Below are 22,622 nucleotides of genomic sequence, written 5' to 3'. Positions count from 1 at the left end.
ATCAAGCTTGGGTCCCAGGAAAAAACAGCATTTCTCATTTGGGTCCCAGGCTAAAAATGTGTCAAAACCCCTTGTCTAGGCTATGGCACATTGATTATATAAGGATATAGCACTGACCGCGTACGGGATGGACCCGCTTCGTCAAGCTCTTTTACCTGTCAATATGTGACCTGCAGCCATTTCACAGTGTTGGTTTGCAGCGGTGGGCAGATCTCAGTAGGGGGCCCACCTCTCATCCTCAGCCACCTGGCGCCATTTTCCGTCTCTCCGTGACAAGGAAAAGTAATCTGGTTCCCGTTTTTGAATTCCGGATCCAGAGAGTTGTGGCTGGAGCTGGCTCTCTGCTTAGATGGCCAGCTAGTGAGCCAGCTGAATTATTAGCATGTCTTACATTGATGTTTTGGGGCTAAAACTCTCCGTGAACTCGGTACTCTACAGTTTTACCTCGGTAGTGACGTGACCTTTTCTGGTAATGGATGACTTGGACGTACGTTCTTTAGGTAGCGAACGTTGGGTAAGTCTAGTCTGCTGTACCTGCTCCAAAACTCCAGTATTTCTCTCTATAGTTCGACCTCAACCTTTTTAAATAGTAAACCAACATGTTTTCAGCACTTTTATTTCCATGACTGATCAAATGGCTCGCTTGTCCTCTCTGCAGCAGACATACAGTGAGAAATATTTTTGGAAAATCAAACGCAAAATTAAATCGCAATACATTAGAATGATGGTGAATTGTGATGCATATAGAATCGTAATCGCATCGTGATAATACCGTATCGGGAGGTCCCTGGAAATTCCTAGCCAAATTGAGCTTGTCCAATAACAACATAGGCCTAATTTAATTTTTAAGTTACAAAATGTTTTTCTACAGTTTGCCCTAGTGAATATCACCCAGGTATTTAAGCCTCAGGCACGCTATCATGAAGGGTTGGGTATGGGCTTCCACTTATAGGGCCTACAAGTTTAGGCCAGGTTAACATTACATTGTGTACAGATTTCAGAAAAAGTCTGTGGATGTACAACTGGATAGAACATACACACACTGCTGCTACTCTGTGTGTGTGTGTGTGTGTGTGTGTGTGTGTGTGGGACAGTCAGTATAAATGTATGTGCATATTATGTGTCAGTAAACAGATGATGGAGTGAGTGTGTAGGGCTCTGAGAGAGAGAGTGTGTAGGGCTCTGAGAGAGAGAGTGTGTAGGGCTCTGAGAGTGTGTGTAGGGCTCTGAGAGAGAGAGTGTGTAGAGACGGTGCAAAACTAAAAGGTCAGTAAAGATACCACCTGCCGTGTGGAAGCACAGATAATGGTCTTTGGCTTGGGTGGTTGGAGTCTTTTAACGATTTTCTGTGCCTTCCTTCCACACCACCTGATAAAGATGTCTTGGATGGCAGGTACCTTGACCCCAGTGATGTACTGGGCTGTCCGCAACACCCTCTGTAGCGCCATGCGATCGAGGGCGGTGTTATTGCCATAGCAGGCAGTGATGCAGCCAGTCAAGATGCTCTCAGTGGTGCAGCTGTAGAACTTTTGGAGGATTTGAGGGCCCATGCTGAATCCTTTCAGTCTCCTGAGGGGGACGAGGCGCTGTCACACCTTCACAACTGTGCACATGTGTTTAGACCTTTTTAAGTGTTTTTTATTGATTTATTTTTGAAGTGATTTGAGTACCGAGGAACTTGAAGCTCTCGAACCTACTCCCCTGCAACCCCGTCGATGTGGCTGGTGACGTACATCCATAGCATTACAGACTGGAACAAGGAGAGGTTCGAAATGACCATGAATATGCGCCCTGGAATACCGTTGGACCACGCGGCCTTGTGGGTGTAGACCTGATTTTTAAAGAGCTTTCTCACGTCGGCCTCAGAGAGAGATCACCCAAACCTCTGGGTTGGTGAGGGGAGGGCATTGTATGGTTGCTTGTGGGTTGAATAACAGTGGACTTTCTCCTCTAGTGGGTTGAATAACAGTGGACTTTCTCCTCTAGTGGGTTGAATAACAGTGGACTATCTCCTCTAGTGGGTTGAATAACAGTGGTCTATCTCCTCTAGTGGGTTGAATAACAGTGGTCTATCTCCTCTAGTGGGTTGAATAACAGTGGTCTATCTCCTCTAGTGGGTTGAATAACAGTGGTCTATCTCCTCTAGTGGGTTGAATAACAGTGGACTATCTCCTCTAGTGGGTTGAATAACAGTGGTCTAGGTCTATCTCCTCTAGTGAGTTGGAGACGTGTTGATGGAAGTTGGGGAGGGCATCACGTGTCTTAGTGATGCAGAATTAAAATCGCCGGCAACCAGAACCTACATCGAGGCTGCTTCTCTGGATTGTTTAAAGCCTTGTACAGCTGGTTAAGTGCCAGCTTGTTATTTATCTGGATTGTTTCTAGCCTTGTACAGTTGGTTAAGTGCCAGCTTGTTATTTTTCTGGATTGTTTATAGCCTTGTGCAGTTGGTTAAGTGCCAGCTTGTTATTTATCTGGATTGTTTCTAGCCTTGTGCAGTTGGTTAAGTGCCAGCTTGTTATTTTTCTGGATTGTTTATAGCCTTGTACAGTTGGTTAAGTGCCAGCTTGTTATTTTTCTGGATTGTTTCTAGCCTTGTGCAGTTGGTTAAGTGCCAGCTTGTTATTTTTCTTGTCCTGAGGTAGAATGTTACACAACAGTCACGATAGTTGATGTAGAGGCAGGTAATGACCTCATCTTTGCAGGAATTTATGGGCTTGATAAAAGTTGCCTTTTCCCCTGTGTTTGTCTAACTGTCACACATTTGCTTGATGAATGAGATTGACATTTTAAGTAAGATTGAAGTTGGAAGCCTTCTAATACCGACTTCAACTAATGATATGTGTTCTGATTGTTTTGATACAAATGTTGAGACATTTCACTCGAAGTATGCTGTATGAAGTATGCTGTATGAAGTATGATTCAGTGTCGTCTTCGTATTGGCTATGTTGTATGTTTTTCATACAATGTGATGTGTTCTTTTATGTAGGCCTATTATCAAAATGAACCGTTTAGTTCAGAAATGTCTAAGCTACGTCTCATATATAGTTTTGTGATACTCACGTCTCCTATCCTGTTAGTGCGAAAGCTTTGAGTACCCAGCCACAGAACGGCTCCAAAAATGTCCACATTCAAGTCATAGCTCATCCTGGGGTTGCAGATGTCCCCAACAAAATAAACATGCAACATAATATAATTCCTTTGTTGTTTATACAGCAAACAAGCCTCGGAGGCGAGTGGAGAAGACCTCCATTTGTTCTGTGTGATAAAGCCGCTGTGTTCTTGCGGTAGGCCAAGTTCTGCTTCTAATTAGAGACCAGGGTCCTTGGAACAAATGCGGGAGCACCGCTCGCAGTTGTGCCTCGGTCTGGTCCTGTGGCCCTGTGTGTGTGCACAGTAGTGCAGACAGATGCCGTTTATGGGCCATATGATATGACCTCCAGACGTTCATTTTTTTCTCCGTCTTTATGAAAGAGTCTGCTTCGGAGGCCCACTGCTTTTTCTTCCCCTTTGAATCGCTGCCATGGTGCAGAGTTCCTGGGAATAGGCCTATAGCTGAAAAACGTTGGTTGCGGTAAACACGCTTGGTTCATTTCACTCGGTGATATCTAGATTGATCTGCTCTTCTCACGCTTTAACAATTATTTGGAAGGTGAGTGAGCATGGGTGACATGCTTAGGCCTCGATTGTTGTGCCTGAGTCGTCTTAGTGTAATGTTCAGTGAATTTAAGCTGATGAAACTATTGTTTGTTGTCAGACATCTACCCATAAGCAAAAGGGTTTGACACAATCTAATTAAATCACAATCACTTGAAGAAACTTTCAAAGTTTTTGATATTTTCTGCATTGACTGACCATCTCTTAAACCTCTCTAGGGTACGCGGAGCGTGAAATTCAACAATACTCAATTCAATATTTAACATTCTTCAAAATATATGTGTTATACATCAAAATAAAGCTTAACTTCTTGTTAATCCAGCCGCTGTGTCAGATTTCAAAAAGGCTTTACGGCGAAAGCAAACCATGCGATTATCTGAGGACATCGCCCCGCATACAAAAACATGAAAATCATATTTCAACCAGGCAGGTGCGACACAAAGTCAGAAATAGTGATATAAAAAATGCCTTACCTTTGATTTTCTTCTGTTGGCACTCCAAAAGGTCCCAGTTACATCACAAATGGTCCTTTTTGTTCGATAATGTCCTTCTTTATATCCATAAAAACTCAGTTTAGCTGGCGCGCTTCAGTCAATGATCCACTGTTTCCCTCCATCAAAATGCATACAAAATTAATCCCAAACGTTACTAAACTTTTCCAAACAAGTCAAACAATGTTTATAATCAAACCTTAGGTATCCTAATATCCAATTAAACAATACAATTTAAGACGGAGAATAGTATATTCATTACCGGAGACAAATAAGAAAGAATGCACTTTCCTCCACGCGCTTGGAAACACTACAGCCAAAATGGGAGCCACCTAGAAAAACTACAATTTCTCGATCATTTTTCCAAAATCCAGCCTGAAACTGTCTAAAGACTGTTGACATCTAGTGGAAGCCCTAGGAACTGTAATCTGGGAGGACTTGGCATTATTATAAAAATACTAGCCATTGAAAATAGTGGTAAGCTGAATCTTTTTTTTTTTTTTTTGGGATGGTTTGTCCTCGGGGTTTCGCCTGCCATATCAGTTCTGTTATACTCACAGACATTATTTTAACAGTTTTAGAAACTTTAGAGTGTTTTCTATCCATATCTACCAATTATGCATATCCTAGCTTCTGGGCTTGAGTAACAGGTAGTTTACTTTGGGCACGCTTTTCATACGGATGTCAAAATACTGCCCCCTACCCCAGAGAGGTTAAAGTAATGGACTGTCATTTCTTTTTGATTATTTGAGCTGTTCTTTCCATAATTTGGACTTGGTCTTTTATCAAATAGGACTATCTTCTGTAAACCACCCCTACCTTGTCACAACACAACTGATTTGGCTCAAACGCATTAAGAAGGAAAGAAATTCCACAAATTAACTTTTAACAAGGCACACCTGATAATTGAAATGCATTCCAGGTGAATACCTCATGAGGCTGGTTGAGAGAATGCCAAGAGTGTGCAAAGCTGTCATTAAAGATAGGGTGGCAACTTTGAAGAATCTCAAATATAAAATATATTTTTATTTAACACTTTTTTTTGCTTATATCATGATTCCATATGTGTTATTTAATAATTTTGATGTCTTCACTATTATTCTACAATGTAGAAAATAGTAAATAGAAAGAAAAACCCTGGAATGAGTACAGTCGTGGCCAAAAGTTTTGAGAATGACACAAATATACATTTTTCACAAAGTTTGCTGCTTCAGTGTCTTTAGCTATTTTTGTCAGATGTTACTATGGAATACTGAAGAATAAGTACAAGCATTTCATAAGTGTCAAAGGCTTTTGTTGACAATTACATTAAGTTGATGCAAAGAGTCAATATTTGCAGTGTTGACCCTTCTTTTTCAAGACCTCTGCAATCCACCCTGGCATGCTGTCAATTAACTTCTGGGCCACATTCTGACTGATGGCAGCCCATTCTTGCATAATCAATGCTTGGAGTTTGTCAGAATTTGTGGGTTTGTTTGTCCACCCGCCTCTTGAGGATTGACCACAAGTTCTCAATGGGATTAACGTCTGGGGAGTTTCTTGGCCATGGACCCAAAATATCGATGTTTTGTTCCCCGAGCCACTTAGTTATCTCTTTTGCCTTATGGCAAGGTGCTCCATCATGCTGTAAAAGGCAAAACTGTTCCTGGATGGTTGGGAGAAGTTGCTCTCAGAGGATGTGTTGGTACCATTCTTTATTCATGGCTGTGTTCTTAGGCAAAATTGTGAGTGAGCCCACTCCCTTGGCTGAGAAGCAACCCCACACATGAATGGTCTCAGGATGCTTTACTGTTGGCATGACACATGACTGATGGTAGTGCTCACCTTGTCTTCTCCGGACAAGCTTTTTTCCGGATGCCCCAAACAATCGGAAATGGGATTCATCAGAGAAAATGACTTTACCCCAGTCCTCAGCAGTCCAATTCCTGTACCTTTTGCAGAATATCAGTCTGTCCCTAATGTTTTTCCAGGCCATCCTCCAAAAGTCTTTGCCTCACTGTGTGTGCAGATGCACTCACACCTGCCTGCTGCCATTCCTGAGCAAGCTCTGTACTGGTGGTGCCCCGATCCCGCAGCAGCTGAATCAACTTTAGGAGATGGTCCTGGCGCTTGCTGGACTTTCTTGAGCGCCCCGAAGCCTTCACAAAAATTGAACCGCTCTCCTTGAAGTTCCGGATGATCCGATAAATGGTGGATTTAGGCGCAATATCCTTGCCTGTGAGGCCCTTTTTGTGCAAAGCAATGATGACGGCACGAGTTTCCTTGCAGGTAACCATGGTTGACAGAGGAAGAACAATGATTCCAAGCACCACCCTCCTTTTGAAGCTTCCAGTCTGTTATTCGAACTCAATCAGCGTGACAGAGTGATCTCCAGCCTTGTCCTCGTCAACACCCACACCTGTGTTAACGAGAGAATCACTGACATGATGTCAGCTGGTCCTTTTGTGGCAGGGCTGAAATGCAGTGGAAATATTTTTGGGGGATTCAGTTCATTTGCATGGCAAAGAGGGACTTTGCATTTAATTGCATTTCATCTGATCACTCTTCATAACATTCTGGAGTATATGCAAATTGCTGTCATACAAACTGAGACAGCAGGCTTTGAAAATTAATATTTGTATCATTCTCAACTTTTGGCCACGACTGTGTCCAAACTTATGACTGGTTCTATCTATCTATCTATCTATCTATCTATCTATCTATCTATCTATCTATCTATCTATCTATCTATCTATCTATCTATCTATCTATCTATCTATCTATCTATCTATCTATCTATCTATCTATCTATCTATCTATCTATCTATCTATCTATCTATCTATCTATCTATCTATCTATCTATCTATCTATCTATCTATCTATCTATCTATCTATCTAAAATAAAGGGAACACTTAAACAACACAATGTAACTCCAAGTCAATCACACTTCTGTGAAATCAAACTGTCCACTTAGGAAGCAACATTGATTGACAATAAATTTCACATGCTGTTGTGCAAATGGAATAGACAACAGGTGGAAATTATAGGCATTTAGCAAGACACCCCCAATAAAGGAGTGGTTCTGCAGGTGGTGACCATAGACCACTTCTCAGTTCCTATGCTTCCTGGCTGATGTTTTGGTCACTTTTGAATGCTGGCGGTGCTTTCACTCTAGTGGTAGCATGAGAAGGAGTCTACAACCCACACAAGTGGCTCAGGTAGTGCAGCTCATCCAGGATGGCACATCAATGCAAGCTGTGGCAAGAAGGTTTGCTGTGTCTGTCAGCGTAGTGTCCAGAGCATGGAGGCGCTACCAGGAGACAGGCCAGTACATCAGGAGACGTGGAGGAGGCCGTAGGAGGGCAACAACCCAGCAGCAGGACCGCTACCTCCGCCTTTGTGCAAGGAGGAGCAGGAGGAGCACTGCTAGAGCCCTGCAAAATGACCTCCAGCAGGCCACAAATGTGCATGTGTCTGCTCAAACGGTCAGAAACAGACTCTATGAGGGTGGTATGAGGGCCCGACGTCCACAGGTGGGGGTTGTGCTTACAGCCCAACACCGTGCAGGACGTTTGGCATTTGCCAGAGAACACCAAGATTGGCAAATTCGCCACTGGCGCCCTGTGCTCTTCACAGATGAAAGCAGGTTCACACTGAGCACGTGACAGACGTGACAGAGTCTGGAGACGCCATGGAGAACGTTCTGCTGCCTGCAACATCCTCCAGCATGACCGGTTTGGCGGTGGGTCAGTCATGGTGTGGGGTGGCATTTCTTTGGGGGGTCGCACAGCCCTCCATGTGCTCGCCAGAGGTAGCCTGACTGCCATTAGGTACCGAGATGAGATCCTCAGACCCCTTGTGAGACCATATGCTGGTGCGGTTGGCCCTGGGTTCCTCCTAATGCAAGACAATGCTAGACCTCATGTCGCTGGAGTGTGTCAGCAGTTCCTGCAAGAGGAAGGCATTGGTGCTATGCACTGGCCCGCCCGTTCCCCAGACCTGAATCCAATTGAGCACATCTGGGACATCATGTCTCGCTCCATCCACCAACGCCACGTTGCGCCACAGACTGTCCAGGAGTTGGCGGATGCTTTAGTCCAGGTCTGGGAGGAGATCCCTCAGGAGACCATCCGCCACCTCATCAGGAGCATGCCCAGGCGTTGTAGGGAGGTCATACAGGCACGTGGAGGCCACACACACTACTGAGCCTCATTTTCACTTGTTTTAAGGACATTACATCAAAGTTGGATCAACCTGTAGTGTGGTTTTCCACTTTAATTTTGAGTGTGACTCCAAATCCAGACCTCCATGGGTTGATAAATTGGATTTCCATTGATTATTTTTGTGTGATTTTGTTGTCAGCACATTCAACTATGTAAAGAAAAAAGTATTTAATAAGATTATTTCATTCATTCAGATCTAGGATGTGTTATTTTAGTGTTCCCTTTATTTTTTTGAGCAGTGTATATATATTACAAATATTTTCCTTTTTATTACATACAGGGGTCCTAAAATTCAAAATGAACGATCCTTGCTATGACCTTCTTAAAACGTTTCCATATGTAAGCTTAGGATAAACGACTAAGTCTTAGAGTTTTAGAGGTCAACTGTTTTATCAAGTCTTGATGATTCATAGTTTGTAGTTCATAGTCATTGTTATGTGGAAAACAAGAGGGAAATAACTCCTTGTAACTGAGAAAGGACTTCGGTGTTTCCCAGTGTGCTTTTGGATAGCTGGATTTGGAGTTTCTCCTTTAGCTTGATGGAGGTGTGGAATGTGAAGGGAATTTGTCTCAGTTGAATGTGAATTGGTTGCTGATTGAGTATTTGCTCTGTAACCACTATTTAGCACCAGAGCTCACCAACTGCTGTGGATAAAAAGCAGTGTTTGGTTTGGCCTGTTCAGATTGAACATTGTACTGACATCTCCTCTTCCTGGGAAAGTGTTTGTTGTTGGGCTAAGTCATTCCACACTCTTGAGGCAGTCAGTACTGAACAAGATGTGCTGAATGAAGTGCTGAAGATCTGCTTGCTCCTGAGTGCTAGAAACCGATGGTTTCTATCTTTTTCTCTTGTGTCTGAAGTAGGAGAAAGTTGTTTGAATGGCTATGATGATCCACTGCCTTTTTCTATCAACTAGGAAGTGGCATTCCTCTCTCTGATATCTCTCTAGGGAGGCCTGGGATTGGTTTACTTGACTTTTATGGCGTCTGAATTTAAGTGTCTTTTTTAAGACCACCAATGATCATAAGCACATTTATTATATATTTTTTTCGTAGAGGGGTTGGTTATGTCATGAATTAGCTTGTTCAAAATCATTGTCGCCAGCCATACTGTACGTGGGCCAGTAAAACTCTGGTAACATACACATTATATTCCCCAATGTGGTTGTAACGTGCACCTGAAACAATGGCTTTTTGAACACACATTTCCTTTTGGTTGCTCCTGACATCCACTATCGCCATTAGCTTTAATATTCCCATGGAACCCTGCAAATTCAGCTCCTGAATGTTGAGAGGTGTCCATTGCTGAGGCAGCAAGGTTTTTAGTATTCAAGCCGTCGTGCAGCAACAAGAGCAGGACATTGGCTTTCAGCTCCCTGTTTCCAGTCGCTCTCTGCTGCTGGAGTCTGTGTGTTTCTGCTGTGAGTGTTTATGTACAGCAGGTGTGTGTGTGTGTGTGTGTGTGTGTGTGTGTTTAACTATACCAAAATCCCCACAAGAGTAGTAAACATACAAAACCATCTACCAACTGGGGACATTTTGTTTGTCCCCACAAGGTCAAATGCTATTTTTCGGGAGTTTAGGGTTAATATTCGTTTTAGGGTTACAGTTAGGGTTAGCAGCTTGGGTTAGGTTTTGGGGTTAGGGTCAGGTTTAGAGGTTAAGGAAAATAGGATTTTGAATGGGACTGAACCCCCCCCCCTCCCCTCCACAAGGTTAGTTATACAAGGCTTTGTCTGGGAGAGCGGGGTAAAGGCGTATACTCCCACATTTCCCATTGCCTAGTGACGGTTAATGCACAGATTGGCCGTGGTCGGCGCTGTTAAACTTGTGTTCACCCTTTCTCACTCACCCCTCACACTCCCTCATGCACCCTCTCTCCCCTGTTCACTGTGCCGCTCGCCCTCACTGTGCCGCTCGCCCTCACTGTGCCGCTCGCCCTCACTGTGCCGCTCGCCCTCTCACTCTCTCTCTGCCGCTCGCCCTCTCCTCTCACTGTGCCGCTCGCCCTCCCTCTCACTGTGCCGCTCGCCCTCCCTCTCACTGTGCCGCTCGCCCTCCCTCTCACTGTGCCGCTCGCCCTCCCTCTCACTGTGCCGCTCGCCCTCCCTCTCACTGTGCCGCTCGCCCTCCCTCTCACTGTGCCGCTCGCCCTCCCTCTCACTGTGCCGCTCGCCCTCCCTCTCACTGTGCCGCTCGCCCTCCCTCTCACTGTGCCGCTCGCCCTCCCTCTCTCTGTTCCGCTCGTCCTCTCACTCTCTCTCTCTGTGCCGCTCGCCCTCTCACTCTCTCTCTCTGTGCCGCTCGCCCTCTCACTCTCTCTCTCTGTGCCGCTCGCCCTCTCACTCTCTCTCTCTGTGCCGCTCGCCCTCTCACTCTCTCTCTCTGTGCCGCTCGCCCTCTCACTCTCTCTCTCTCTCTCTCTGCCGCTCGCCCTCTCTCTCTCTGTGCCGCTCGCCCTCTCTCTGCCGCTCGCCCTCACTGTGCCTCTCTCTCTCTCTCTCTCTCTCTCTCTCTCACTGTGCCGCTCGCCCTCCCTCTCACTGTGCTGCTCGCCCTCCCTCTCACTGTGCCGCTCGACCTCCCTCTCACTGTGCCGCTCGCCCTCCCTCTCACTGTGCCGCTCGCCCTCCCTCTCACTGTGCCGCTCGCCCTCCCTCTCACTGTGCCGCTCGCCCTCCCTCTCACTGTGGCCGCTCGCCCTCCCTCTCACTGTGCCCGCTCGCCCTCCCTCTCACTGTGCCGCTCGCCCTCCCTCTCACTGTGCCCGCTCGCCCTCCCTCTCACTGTGCCGCTCGCCCTCCCTCTCACTGTGCCCGCTCGCCCTCCCTCTCACTGAGCCGCTCTCCCTCTCTCTCCATTGCTCCAGCAGGGATGGGAAGAGGAGCTCTTCTTCAGGCTGTTATTTTGTGCTGGTTTCTTTTGGAACATGCAGTGTTTTTCTCTCTCTTTTCTCTATTCACACACACCACCGAGGTTATCTCCCTGATGACCTTTCCCTCCTCTGCCACGGCAAGGATATGCTGCCCTTGTCAAGCGGCCATTGTAATATTCCCGGAAATGCAGAGATAGCCTAAGGCCTGTATGGCTCTGGGGATTGTTGCTATGGACTCCCACTAGCTGTTAAACCAGTGAGCTGAAAAGGTTGGTCAAATGGCTTTTGGGTGCTGAAAAGGTAGCTTTTTCCCCTCAAGCTCATTTGGTTTGCCACAGGTTTTTAATGTGTTCTTCCTCCAGCATGTCTTTCTTATTTCATGGAAAGCTGTTCAGTGCTGACGCTTGTTTGTGAGCTGGCAAACGCTGCAGTCGACCTGCCTTCAGTCTGTAGCAGCCTACAGTGTACAATTCTTCCTTACCATAAACATCCTCTCTCCCCCCTTCCCTACCATTTCTCTCTCTCTCTCTCTCTCTCTCTCTCTCTCTCTCTCTCTCTCTCTCTCTCTCTCTCTCTCTCTCTCTCTCTCTAAACTTTCTCTACTTCTCTTTCTCTCTCTCTCTCTCTCTAAACTTTCTCTACTTCTCTTTCTCTCTCTCTCTCCTCTAAACTTTCTCTACTTCTCGCTCTCCTCTAAACTTTCTCTACTTCTCTCTTTCTCTCGCTCTCCTCTAAACTCTCTCTACTTCTCTAAACTCTCTCTACTTCTCTCTACTTCTCTCTCTCTCTCCTCTAAACTCTCTTTACTCTTTATCTCTCTATCTCTCTAAACTATCTCTCTCTCTCTCTCTCTCTCCTCTCTCTCTCTCTCTCTCTCTCCTCTAAACTATCTCTACTTCTTTCTCTTTCGGCACGTACTCTGGTTTCATCGTCAGAAAATATCACCTCCCTGTCCCCTGTTATCAAAATAAGGCATGCACTAAGTCTGGAGTGCTGTTTTGACAAAAGAGTAAAGCAAGCCGAGTTTCTGTGCGCTGCAGGGAGGCGTCTATGTGCTTCTATTTGCGGTGCCGTGTGCCATGTCCTCATCAAACATGCCGCCACTCACCACACCAATCACCGCTACTTTACCACACTACGCAATACAGAAACCCTGCTTTCGGTTGTGATTCAGTATCAAACTGTTCGATCCCAAACCCCTTGACACACAGGGGTTGAGGGTTTTATACGTCATCTGTGATTCTTGATTGGTCCTGATCTTTTAGTTCATTTCTCAATCCTGACTTGCATATTTGGTTGTATTTAAAGGGAGAGCATCTTTTTTGATTGTTTACGTCTAGACGTGTAACTTCTGAGACGACAGTTGTACCAAACACAGCGCTGGGTTTTGAGTGCGTAAATGATAGGTTATAGTGTGTATTTAAACTGGGCTAATGGTATTCTTCTAATGCTTGACTAAACTAGTGCTTCCTCATCTTTCTCTCTGTGACAGGACCAAGCCATGGAGAGGTGGACACACGGGAGTGCTTGTTCTATAACGTGAACTATGAGATCGAGAAGACCAACCAGAGCGGGGTAGAGCGCTGTGAGGGTGAGAAGGACAAGAGGTTGCACTGCTACGCCTCATGGCGCAACAACTCTGGTACCATCGAGCTGGTGAAGAAGGGCTGCTGGCTGGACGACTTCAACTGCTATGACAGGTCAAATCTCCTACCGTTGTGCCCTTGAGCAAGGCCCTATATAATACTGTTGAGTTGTAGATTAGACGAACTGCCTTCCTCTGCCTTTAAGACTGGAGTCCTGGGATGTATTCACAAAGAGTCTGAGAGTAGGAGTGCTGAGCTGGCATCCAGGGTATGGTCTAAAGGCAAAAACTGATCCTATACCAGCACTCCTACTCTTCTGCTCTTTATGAATAGGGGCCCTGGTGTGGTGAAGAGGTGGAATCAGTGTTTTCCCTATGGTTGTATAGGCGGGTTTCTGCTCAATGTTTTCATTTCCCAAGTGGGATCAATGCCTCAAGTGTTTAGAATGAAGCACAATGGGGTCCCCATATGTCACTGATCAGTAATGACTATGTTAATCTAACCATCAAATATGACCATATATACAACTTTAACAATCACAGTCGGATTTGTCACTCAGGCATTACTGCCTATTGACTTCATGGCTGGTATGTGTGTGTGCAACCTCACACGAGCTTGTCTTCGACATTTCGCTTGTGTTATTGAACATTTTAGTTTCTATTTTGTCTACAGGAAGTGTTACTGATCAAATGTTTTTCTAAAGCCCTTTTTACATCAGCAGATGACAATGCGGAAAGCCAGCCTCAAATCCCAAACAGCAACCAATGCAGACGTGGAAGCATGGATTCCATATTAAATGTCTCTGTCAAACTGGAATATACAATTACCCTGCGCCCCGCGGGTCCCGTAGGTGCTCCATAACCAAGGCTTCGCCGTCGCTGGAAAAGTCAGGCGGAGTGGTGCGGTAGATTTTTCAACTGGTTGCCATTGCAATCTATTTCCGGCCTTTCTCCCAAGACCCAGATAAATCGTTGAATAGATGTTTCCGGATGGGAAGCTTGAATACAGTCGCTTCTCCCCGGATACACGTTAGAGGGGAGAAAAAAGGTTTTGGCTAAAACCAATCCACTGCATTGTTGTTTACAAAGTGAGACAAATGTGTACATGGGGTTTAAATGATCGACTTGAAAAGAATGAACATTGTTGTGTTTTATAGTGTTGAATGAGAAGAGCCAAGGTAACAATGCATAAAGGGCTTTTGTTTTGGGGTATTTAACCAGAGGTTTTCTACAAGCTCAATTCTAAAGCTGCATTAGCTTCTCACCATGAAAAGGCTATGTATGAAACGATTCCCTCATCGAGACTGCCAGTGCGAAAGTGGGCCAGCAACAATGACTGATCTTGAAACGCAACGCCAGCAATCCCAGGTTGCTTAAACTAGAGGTCGCCACTTCTTAAAATAGCAGACGAGCAGATCCTCTGGTGCATGTTGGAAATACCAAACATCGAAATGTGTTGAGTGACGGGCTTAAGTCGAAAAGCTTTTTTGAAACGCTCGAGACTGTTGTAGACACTCGAGACTGTTGTAGACACTCGAGACTGTTGTAGATTAGACTTGGGTAAAGATATGTTATCTTGCCGCCACCGGTGAGGAGGTCTGTCCTGTTCTGAATGAACTGTGCAACATATTACCCTGCGGGAATGAAGATCTAGGTTCCTTGAATGCATTGATGTAAAAGCTTTTATATCGTGTGTAAGTTGATCCTGGAAGCCTCAGTTGTCAGTGTGAACCCTCTACTCCAGATATACACTGGATGTCTTTAAAATCTCAATCTTCAAATGTGCGTCATGATTACAACCATTCTACTGTTGGGAGTTGGTGTTCATATCGGGACAGCTTGAGGAGACTCCTTCGCTTCGCCCCCCCACAAGGCCAAGCAGCCCTTAATCCGGGCCCCCTTCCAGTGTTGTCAGGGTCGACTGGCTGGCCTCTCCATTGGCTCTGGCTCTTTAAGGGGAGAGGACACTGCCCAATGACACGCCAGGCTGACACGGGCCGATGATGGCGACACTGCCAGTCCTCTCCCTCCTCCCCCTCCTGTCCTCCACTGAGGTCAAGAAGTCAATAGTGTGAGCGTTGCATGGCGAGGGAAGGGAACGAAAGGAGGTGGTTAGCTAAGGGTTAGTTAGGTGTCTGAACAGGTCATTGGCCCCAATTCTGTTTCCGGGTCGTGTTCAGTAGGGCACACAGTAGCAAAGCTTTTCAAAATGTCTTGCAATGGAAAACGATATTAAAACAGAGTTTCTTATTGAACAGTTTCTGGTAGAACCTTCCTGTTTCACTGCTTTTCATAACGGAACTTCCCTTCTGAACACGACCCGGCATAGTGTATAACCACAGGCCCTCTCAACTACTGAAGTCAGCAGAAAGCTGAGGCGCTCCCTTCTCTACTCTAGACTAAAGCGTTTCCCTTTGACGGTCGCTAAAATGTTGTCTTTTTTTTCTCAGGCAAGAGTGTGTGGCGACAGAGGAGAATCCTCAGGTCTTCTTCTGTTGCTGCGAGGGGAACTTCTGCAACGAGAGGTTCACCCACCTGCCCGATGTCAATGGACCAAGTAAGTAGACCTGTTGGACGCCGTCTCTTTCATCTGTGTTACATTCACAGAAAATAGATCTGGCCGCCGGTCCACCCAACACAGAACACTGAGTTGAGTAGTATCGTCTCTTCTATTTATTATATTTCTATGGCTAGGCTACACCTAAATTGCAACGTTCACTCCCATACTCAGATTTCAAGGGCTAGTCAGATGTACACTTTATATTGACCTATATCTGAATGGGCTTTTGTCATCATTTTGGAGTATTTGATTTTCCCCATCACTGCTCGCTCCATTTGTTTCAGAGCAAATATCATATGCTTTGCTATAGTATCATACTATTATGATATCTTGTTATGTTATCTTGGTATTCCAACCCCTGGCTGGTGTGAAGTGAAACTCAGTAGGTTGATATTATATTTGACATGTGTGTGAAAGCTATACCAGCTGGAAGTTGGTGTATGTTGAGTTGGAAGCTCCGTGGGCCTCACCCAGGGTTAACTATTGACTTTGTTCCCAAACGGTCTTCACAGAGGGGAATTGTAGGATCTTAAACATGACGGACTGAAATGTGCAAGAGGCCACACGAGTATTGACTTACAACCCTTGTTTGCAGACTGCAAGTCTTGAAAAGGTAGGGGCAATTCTGCCCAGGATAATAGCATAACAATTATATTATTGAGCACACAGACATCCAGGCAGCAAACCTTTTTGTGCGTTGAAGTCAAAGCAAGGCTTAAAGGAGAAACAATACTGTGTACCTACCTAATACTGCACCTACCTAATACTGCACCTACCTAATACTATTCTCTCTCGCTCCTCTCGGTAACACTGTGTTCTCTCTGTCCCTCTCTCTGTCCCTCCAGTGATCAAGCCGCCTCCCCCCATGCCCACCCTACTCAATGTGCTGGTCTACTCACTGCTGCCTATCACCATGCTCTCCATGGCCCTGCTGCTGGCCTTCTGGATGTACCGCCACCGCAAGCCGCCCTATGGCCACGTGGACATCAACGAGGTTGGCCAGTTTCCCCTAACCATCTCCCTCCCATCTCCTTAGCTCTGTCTCATTCAATTTTGCTTCCCGTCACTCTTCTGTACTCATCTTTGAATTAATGAATTTATTTGAAACATTTAAAATGCGTGCCGACTTGCCTCAGCCAAGTACAACAATACTACACACCAAAAAAAAATCATTGAGGGTTAAAAAAACAATAAAGTCAACACTTATGTCTATTGTGGTCCTCCTGTCTGTCGGTGGTATTGGCTCTCTCTGTCTGTAGAGATAATGTAGCTGTTGAATTATCTTATGTGGTGCTACCTCTTTCCTGTTTGTGGTTTCTCACTCCTATTCTTTCACTTGCTCGCTCTTTTTTTTATCCCTTCTTCTTTGGAGGCCATCTTGTTAGCAGCCCCTAAGTTGCCATGCAAAGCCTCTATTAATTACCACCGCCATCTAGAGGTAGTCGGCTGCCACTGCACTGGGATATAGGTCCCTCCTATAGGACCACTGCACTGGGATATAGGTCCCTCCTATAGGACCACTGCCCTGGGATATAGGTCCCTCCTATAGGACCACTGCCCTGGGATATAGGTGCCTCCTATAGGACCACTGCCCTGTGATATAGGTCCCTCCTATAGGACCACTGCCTATGATATAGGTCCCTCCTATAGGACCACTGCCCTGTGATATAGGTCCCTCCTATAGGACCACTGCCCTGTGATATAGGTCCCTCCTATAGGACCACTGCCCTGTGATATAGGTCCCTACTATAGGACCACTGCCCTGTCATATAGGTCCCTCCTATAGGACCACTGCCCTGTCATATAGGTCCCTCCTATAGGACCACTGCCCTGTCATATAGGTCCCTCCTATAGGACCACTGCCCTGTCATATAGGTCCCTCCTATAGGACCACTGCCCTGTCATATAGGTCCCTCCTATAGGACCACTGCCCTGTCATATAGGTCCCTCCTATAGGACCACTGCCCTGTGATATAGGTCCCTCCTATAGGACCACTGCCCTGTCATATAGGTCCCTCCTATAGGACCACTGCCCTGTGATATACAGTGGGGAGAACAAGTATTTGATACACTGGCGATTTTGCAGGTTTTCCTACTTACAAAGCATGTAGAGGTCTGTCATTTTTATCATAGGTACACTTCAACTGAGAGACGGAATCTAAAACAAAAATCCAGAAAATCACATTGTATGATTTTTAAGTAATTCATTTGCATTTTATTGCATGACATAAGTATTTGATCACCTACCAACCAGTAAGAATTCCGGCTCTCACAGACCTGTTACTTTTTTTTAAGAAGCCCTCCTGTTCTCCGCTCATTACCTGTATTAACTGCACCTCTTTGAACTCGTTACCTGTATAAAAGACACCTGTCCACACACTCAATCAAACAGACTCCAACCTCTCCACAATGGCCAAGACCAGAGAGCCGTGTAAGGACATCAGGGATAAAATTGTAGACCTGCACAAGGCTGGGATGGGCTACAGGACAATAGGCAAGCAGGTTGGTGAGAAGGCAACAACTGTTGGCGCAATTATTAGAAAATGGAAGTTCAAGATGACGGTCAATCACCCTCGGTCTGGGGCTCCATGCAAGATCTCACCTCGTGGGGCATCAATGATCATGAGGAAGGTGAGCGATCAGCCCAGAACTACACGTCAGGACCTGGTCAATGACCTGAAGAAAGCTGGGACCACAGTCTCAAAGAAAACCATTAGTAACACACTACGCCGTCATGGATTAAAATCCTGCAATGCACGCAAGGTCCCCCTGCTCAAGCCAGCGCATGTCCAGGCCCGTCTGAAGTTTGCCAATGACCATCTGGATGATCCAGAGGAGGAATGGGAGAAGGTCATGTGGTCTGATGAGACAAAAATAGAGCTTTTTGGTCTAAACTCCACTCGCCGTGTTTGGAGGAAGAAGAAGGATGAGTACAACCCCAAGAATACCATCCCAACCGTGAAGCATGGAGGTGGAAACATCATTCTTTGGGGATGCTTTTCTGCAAAGGGGACAGGACGACTGCACCGTATTGAGGGGAGGATGGATGGGGCCATGCATCGCGAGATCTTGGCCAACAACCTCCTTCCCCCAGTAAGAGCATTGAAGATGGTTCGTGGCTGGGTCTTCCAGCATGACAACGACCCGAAACACACAGCCAGGGCAACTAAAGGAGTGGCTCCGGAAGAAGCATCTCAAGGTCCTGGAGTGGCCTAGCCAGTCTCCAGACCTGAACCCAATAGAAAATCTTTGGAGGGAGCTGAAAGTCCGTATTGCCCAGCGACAGCCCCGAAACCTGAAGGATCTGGAGAAGGTCTGTATGGAGGAGTGGGCCAAAATCCCTGCAGCAGTGTGTGCAAACCTGGTCAAGAACTACAGGAAACGTATGATCTCTGTAATTGCAAACAAAGGTTTCTGTACCAAATATTAAGTTCTGCTTTTCTGATGTATCAAATACTTATGTCATGCAATAAAATGCTAATGAATTACTTAAAAATCATACAATGTGATTTTCTGGATTTTTGTTCTAGATTCCGTCTCACAGTTGAAGTGTACCTATGATAAAAATTACAGACCTCTACATGCTTTGTAAGTAGGGAAACCTGCAAAGGTTTTAGGTCCCCCCTATAGGACCACTGCCCTGTGATATAGGTCCCTCCTATAGGACCACTGCCCTGTGATATAGGTTCCCCCTATAGGACCACTGCCCTGTGATATAGGTCCCTCCTATAGGACCACTGCCCTGTGATATAGGTCCCTCCTATAGGACCACTGTGGTATAGGTCCCTCCTATAGGACCACTGCACTGGGATATAGGTCCCTCCTATAGGACCACTGTGATATAGGTCCCTCCTATAGGACCACTGCCCTGTCATATAGGTCCCTCCTATAGGACCACTGTGATATAGGTCCCTCCTATAGGACCACTGCCCTGTGATATAGGTCCCTCCTATAGGACCACTGCCCTGTGATATAGGTCCCTCCTATAGGACCACTGCACTGGGATATAGGTCCCCCCTATAGGACCACTGCACTGGGATATAGGTCCCCCCCTATAGGACCACTGCACTGGGATATAGGTCCCCCCTATAGGACCACTGCACTGGGATATAGGTCCCCCCTATAGGACCACTGCACTGGGATATAGGTCCCCCCTATAGGACCACTGCACTGGGATATAGGTCCCCCCTATAGGACCACTGCACTGGGATATAGGTCCCTCCTATAGGACCACTGTGATATAGGTCCCTCCTATAGGACCACTGTGAAATAGGTCCCTCCTATAGGACCACTGTGATATAGGTCCCTCCTATAGGACCACTGTGATATAGGTCCCTCCTATAGGACCACTGTGATATAGGTCCCTCCTATAGGACCACTGTGATATAGGTCCCTCCTATAGGACCACTGTGATATAGGTCCCTCCTATAGGACCACTGTGATATAGGTCCCTCCTATAGGGCCACTGTGATATAGGTCCCTCCTATAGGACCACTGTGATATAGGTCCCTCCTATAGGACCACTGTGATATAGGTCCCTCCTATAGGACCACTGTGAAATAGGTCCCTCCTATAGGACCACTGTGATATAGGTCCCTCCTATAGGACCACTGTGATATAGGTCCCTCCTATAGGACCACTGTGATATAGGTCCCTCCTATAGGACCACTGTGATATAGGTCCCTCCTATAGGACCACTGTGATATAGGTCCCTCCTATAGGACCACTGTGATATAGGTCCCTCCTATAGGGCCACTGTGATATAGGTCCCTCCTATAGGACCACTGTGATATAGGTCCCTCCTATAGGACCACTGTGATATAGGTCCCTCCTATAGGACCACTGTGATATAGGTCCCTCCTATAGGACCACTGCCCTGTGATATAGGTCCCTCCTATAGGACCACTGTGATATAGGTCCCTTCTATAGGACCACTGTGATATAGGTCCCTCCTATAGGACTGTTGTTAGTATATTACTGACAGTCTTTCGCATGTTTAGATCTAGGGTTTATTTGTTAAACTATTTTGCAACAGAGTTTTAGAAGTTTTTCATTTGATATCAAAGCTCCAGTTATTATAGAAGTTGTAAGTATGTTGTGAGCGGCACTCGATCCTCATAGGCTTGTTGAATGTAATGTCCCAGCGTTTATCTGTACTGACCTCTGACCTATTTATCTACCAGGATCCTGGCCTAGTTCCTCCTCCTTCCCCCCTGGTGGGGCTCAAACCCCTGCAGTTGCTGGAGATCAAGGCAAGGGGGCGCTTCGGCTGCGTGTGGAAGGCCCAGATGATGAATGAATACGTGGCTGTCAAGGTCTTCCCCATTCAGGTAAGTGGCTGAAGAGTTGATGTAACTTTCCCTCCATTTGTGCGTACCCTCTGAACTGTTGATGTAACATTCTCTCTGTTTGTGTACCCTCTGAAGCGTTGATGTAACATTCTCTCTGTTTGTGTACCCTCTGAAGCATTGATGTAACATTCTCTCTGTTTGTGTACCCTCTGAACTGTTGACGTAACATTCTCTCTGTTTGTGTACCCTCTGAACTGTTGATGTAACATTCTCTCTGTTTGTGTACCCTCTGAAGCGTTGATGTAACGTTTGTGTGTCCTCCCACAGGATAAGCAGTCGTGGATGAATGAGCGGGACGTGTTCCTCACGCCGGGGATGAAGCACGAGAACCTGCTGCGCTACATTGCGGCCGAGAAACGAGGGACCAACCTGGAGATGGAGCTGTGGCTCATCTCTGAATTCCACCAGAGGGTGAGGAGGTGGAGTAGGGCAAACGGGGGTGGAGGGAGAGGTGTTAAGGTGAGGGGTGGTTAGGGTGGGAGGGGTTTGGGGGAGGGGCATTAAAGTGATGACATTATTACATCCAGTTTGGGGTATCTCTCAGCAAAGACGTGTATAACTAGCTGTTTCAAGTCTGGGTCATTCGTTTACATCAATTAGCCCCCACAAGATCCCACCACTGAGCTTTAGCAATGTTCTCTAGCCTTCTATATCAGGCTTGCTACAGAAACCCACTATTTACTTATTGACACTTAGAACACTTTGTTTTGTTTCTCCGAGAGTAGGGATGGGAGTTTGAAATTATTTCACTTTTAAAATGTATTTTTTTATTTTAATTTTTACAAAATCTAGATAGTTAAAATAAATGTTTTAAAGATGTATTTTTTTTAATGGGAACTTGCTCGCTCAACTCGGGAGAGGCGGTGCACTCTGCTAGTTGTTTCAGCACAGAAGGGTGGTGTAGGGGCAGGGGAGGAGCAGGGCTGTTGTGTGACACTGAGGGAGAGTGAAAAAGTAGCCAAACTACTCGCGCAAGTTGGACATAATTGTTACTGCGATAGGTTCTCTAACATCTCATCTGGTAGTGTCTGGCTTGACTGCATCAAATCGATATAAAGAAGCTATCTAGCTACACTAGCCAGCTAAGCTGGCCAGCTAGCTAGCTAGCTAACAAGGCTAATTGTGTCTATTTTGCTGCGCTCCCTGTCCTTGTCTACTTCACTTTCTACACATGTAGCCTCTGACTGTAGCGCCGCTGTCATTGACCGACTATAACAACAAGCTACAGGCATGAAACGTGTGTAGGTTACCGGACACTGCTTTTTATCGGGCGCACTCAGAAAAACAAAACTGTTTTATAAAAATGTTGAATGTCATGGTGTATCCTAGTATGTAGCAATGTCACATTTTAGACAAAGCCTTACCATTAAAATAGGTATGTATGTATGTATGTATGTATGTATGTATGTATGTATGTATGTATGTATGTATGTATGTATGTATGTATGTATGTATGTATATATCTCAGCAAAAAAAGAAACGTCCTCTGACTGTCAACTGTGTTTATTTTCAGAAAATGAACACGTGTAAATATTTGTATGAACATAACAAGATTCAACAACTGAGACATAAACTGAACAAGTTCCACAGACATGTGACTAACAGAAATGGAATAATGTGTCACTGAACAAAGGGGCGGTCAAAATTCAAAGTAACAGTCAGTATCTGGTGTGGCCACCAGCTGCATTAAGTACTGCAGTGCATCTCCTCCTCATGGACTGCACCAGTTCCCTGTAACGCACAGCATTGAGATTGCAGGCAATGACGACAAGCTCAGTCCGATGATGCGTGACACACCACCCCAGACCATGACGGACCCTCCACCTCCAAATCGATCCCGCTCCAGAGTACAGACCTCAGTGTAACGCTCATTCCTTTGACGATAAACGCGAATCCGAC

General features: G+C 45.8%; 1 protein-coding gene across 1 annotated transcript in view; it reads left to right on the top strand.

The window, feature by feature from the left end:
- Window positions 1-22,622, top strand: part of LOC100136506 (activin receptor type-2B) — a 62,301-nt gene that overhangs the window by 20,658 nt on the left and 19,021 nt on the right. The window contains exons 2-6 of the mRNA XM_014159620.3: window positions 12,720-12,927; window positions 15,263-15,369; window positions 16,218-16,366; window positions 20,556-20,702; window positions 20,991-21,134. Of these exons, the coding sequence (XP_014015095.1) occupies window positions 12,720-12,927; window positions 15,263-15,369; window positions 16,218-16,366; window positions 20,556-20,702; window positions 20,991-21,134 (755 nt within the window). The remainder of the gene's footprint in view (window positions 1-12,719; window positions 12,928-15,262; window positions 15,370-16,217; window positions 16,367-20,555; window positions 20,703-20,990; window positions 21,135-22,622) is intronic.

This window comes from Salmo salar, chromosome 19 (assembly GCF_965601325.2).
Source record: "Salmo salar chromosome 19, fSalSal1, whole genome shotgun sequence".
Taxonomy (NCBI): domain Eukaryota; kingdom Metazoa; phylum Chordata; class Actinopteri; order Salmoniformes; family Salmonidae; genus Salmo; species Salmo salar.
This window is presented reverse-complemented; position numbering and strand designations above follow the sequence as displayed.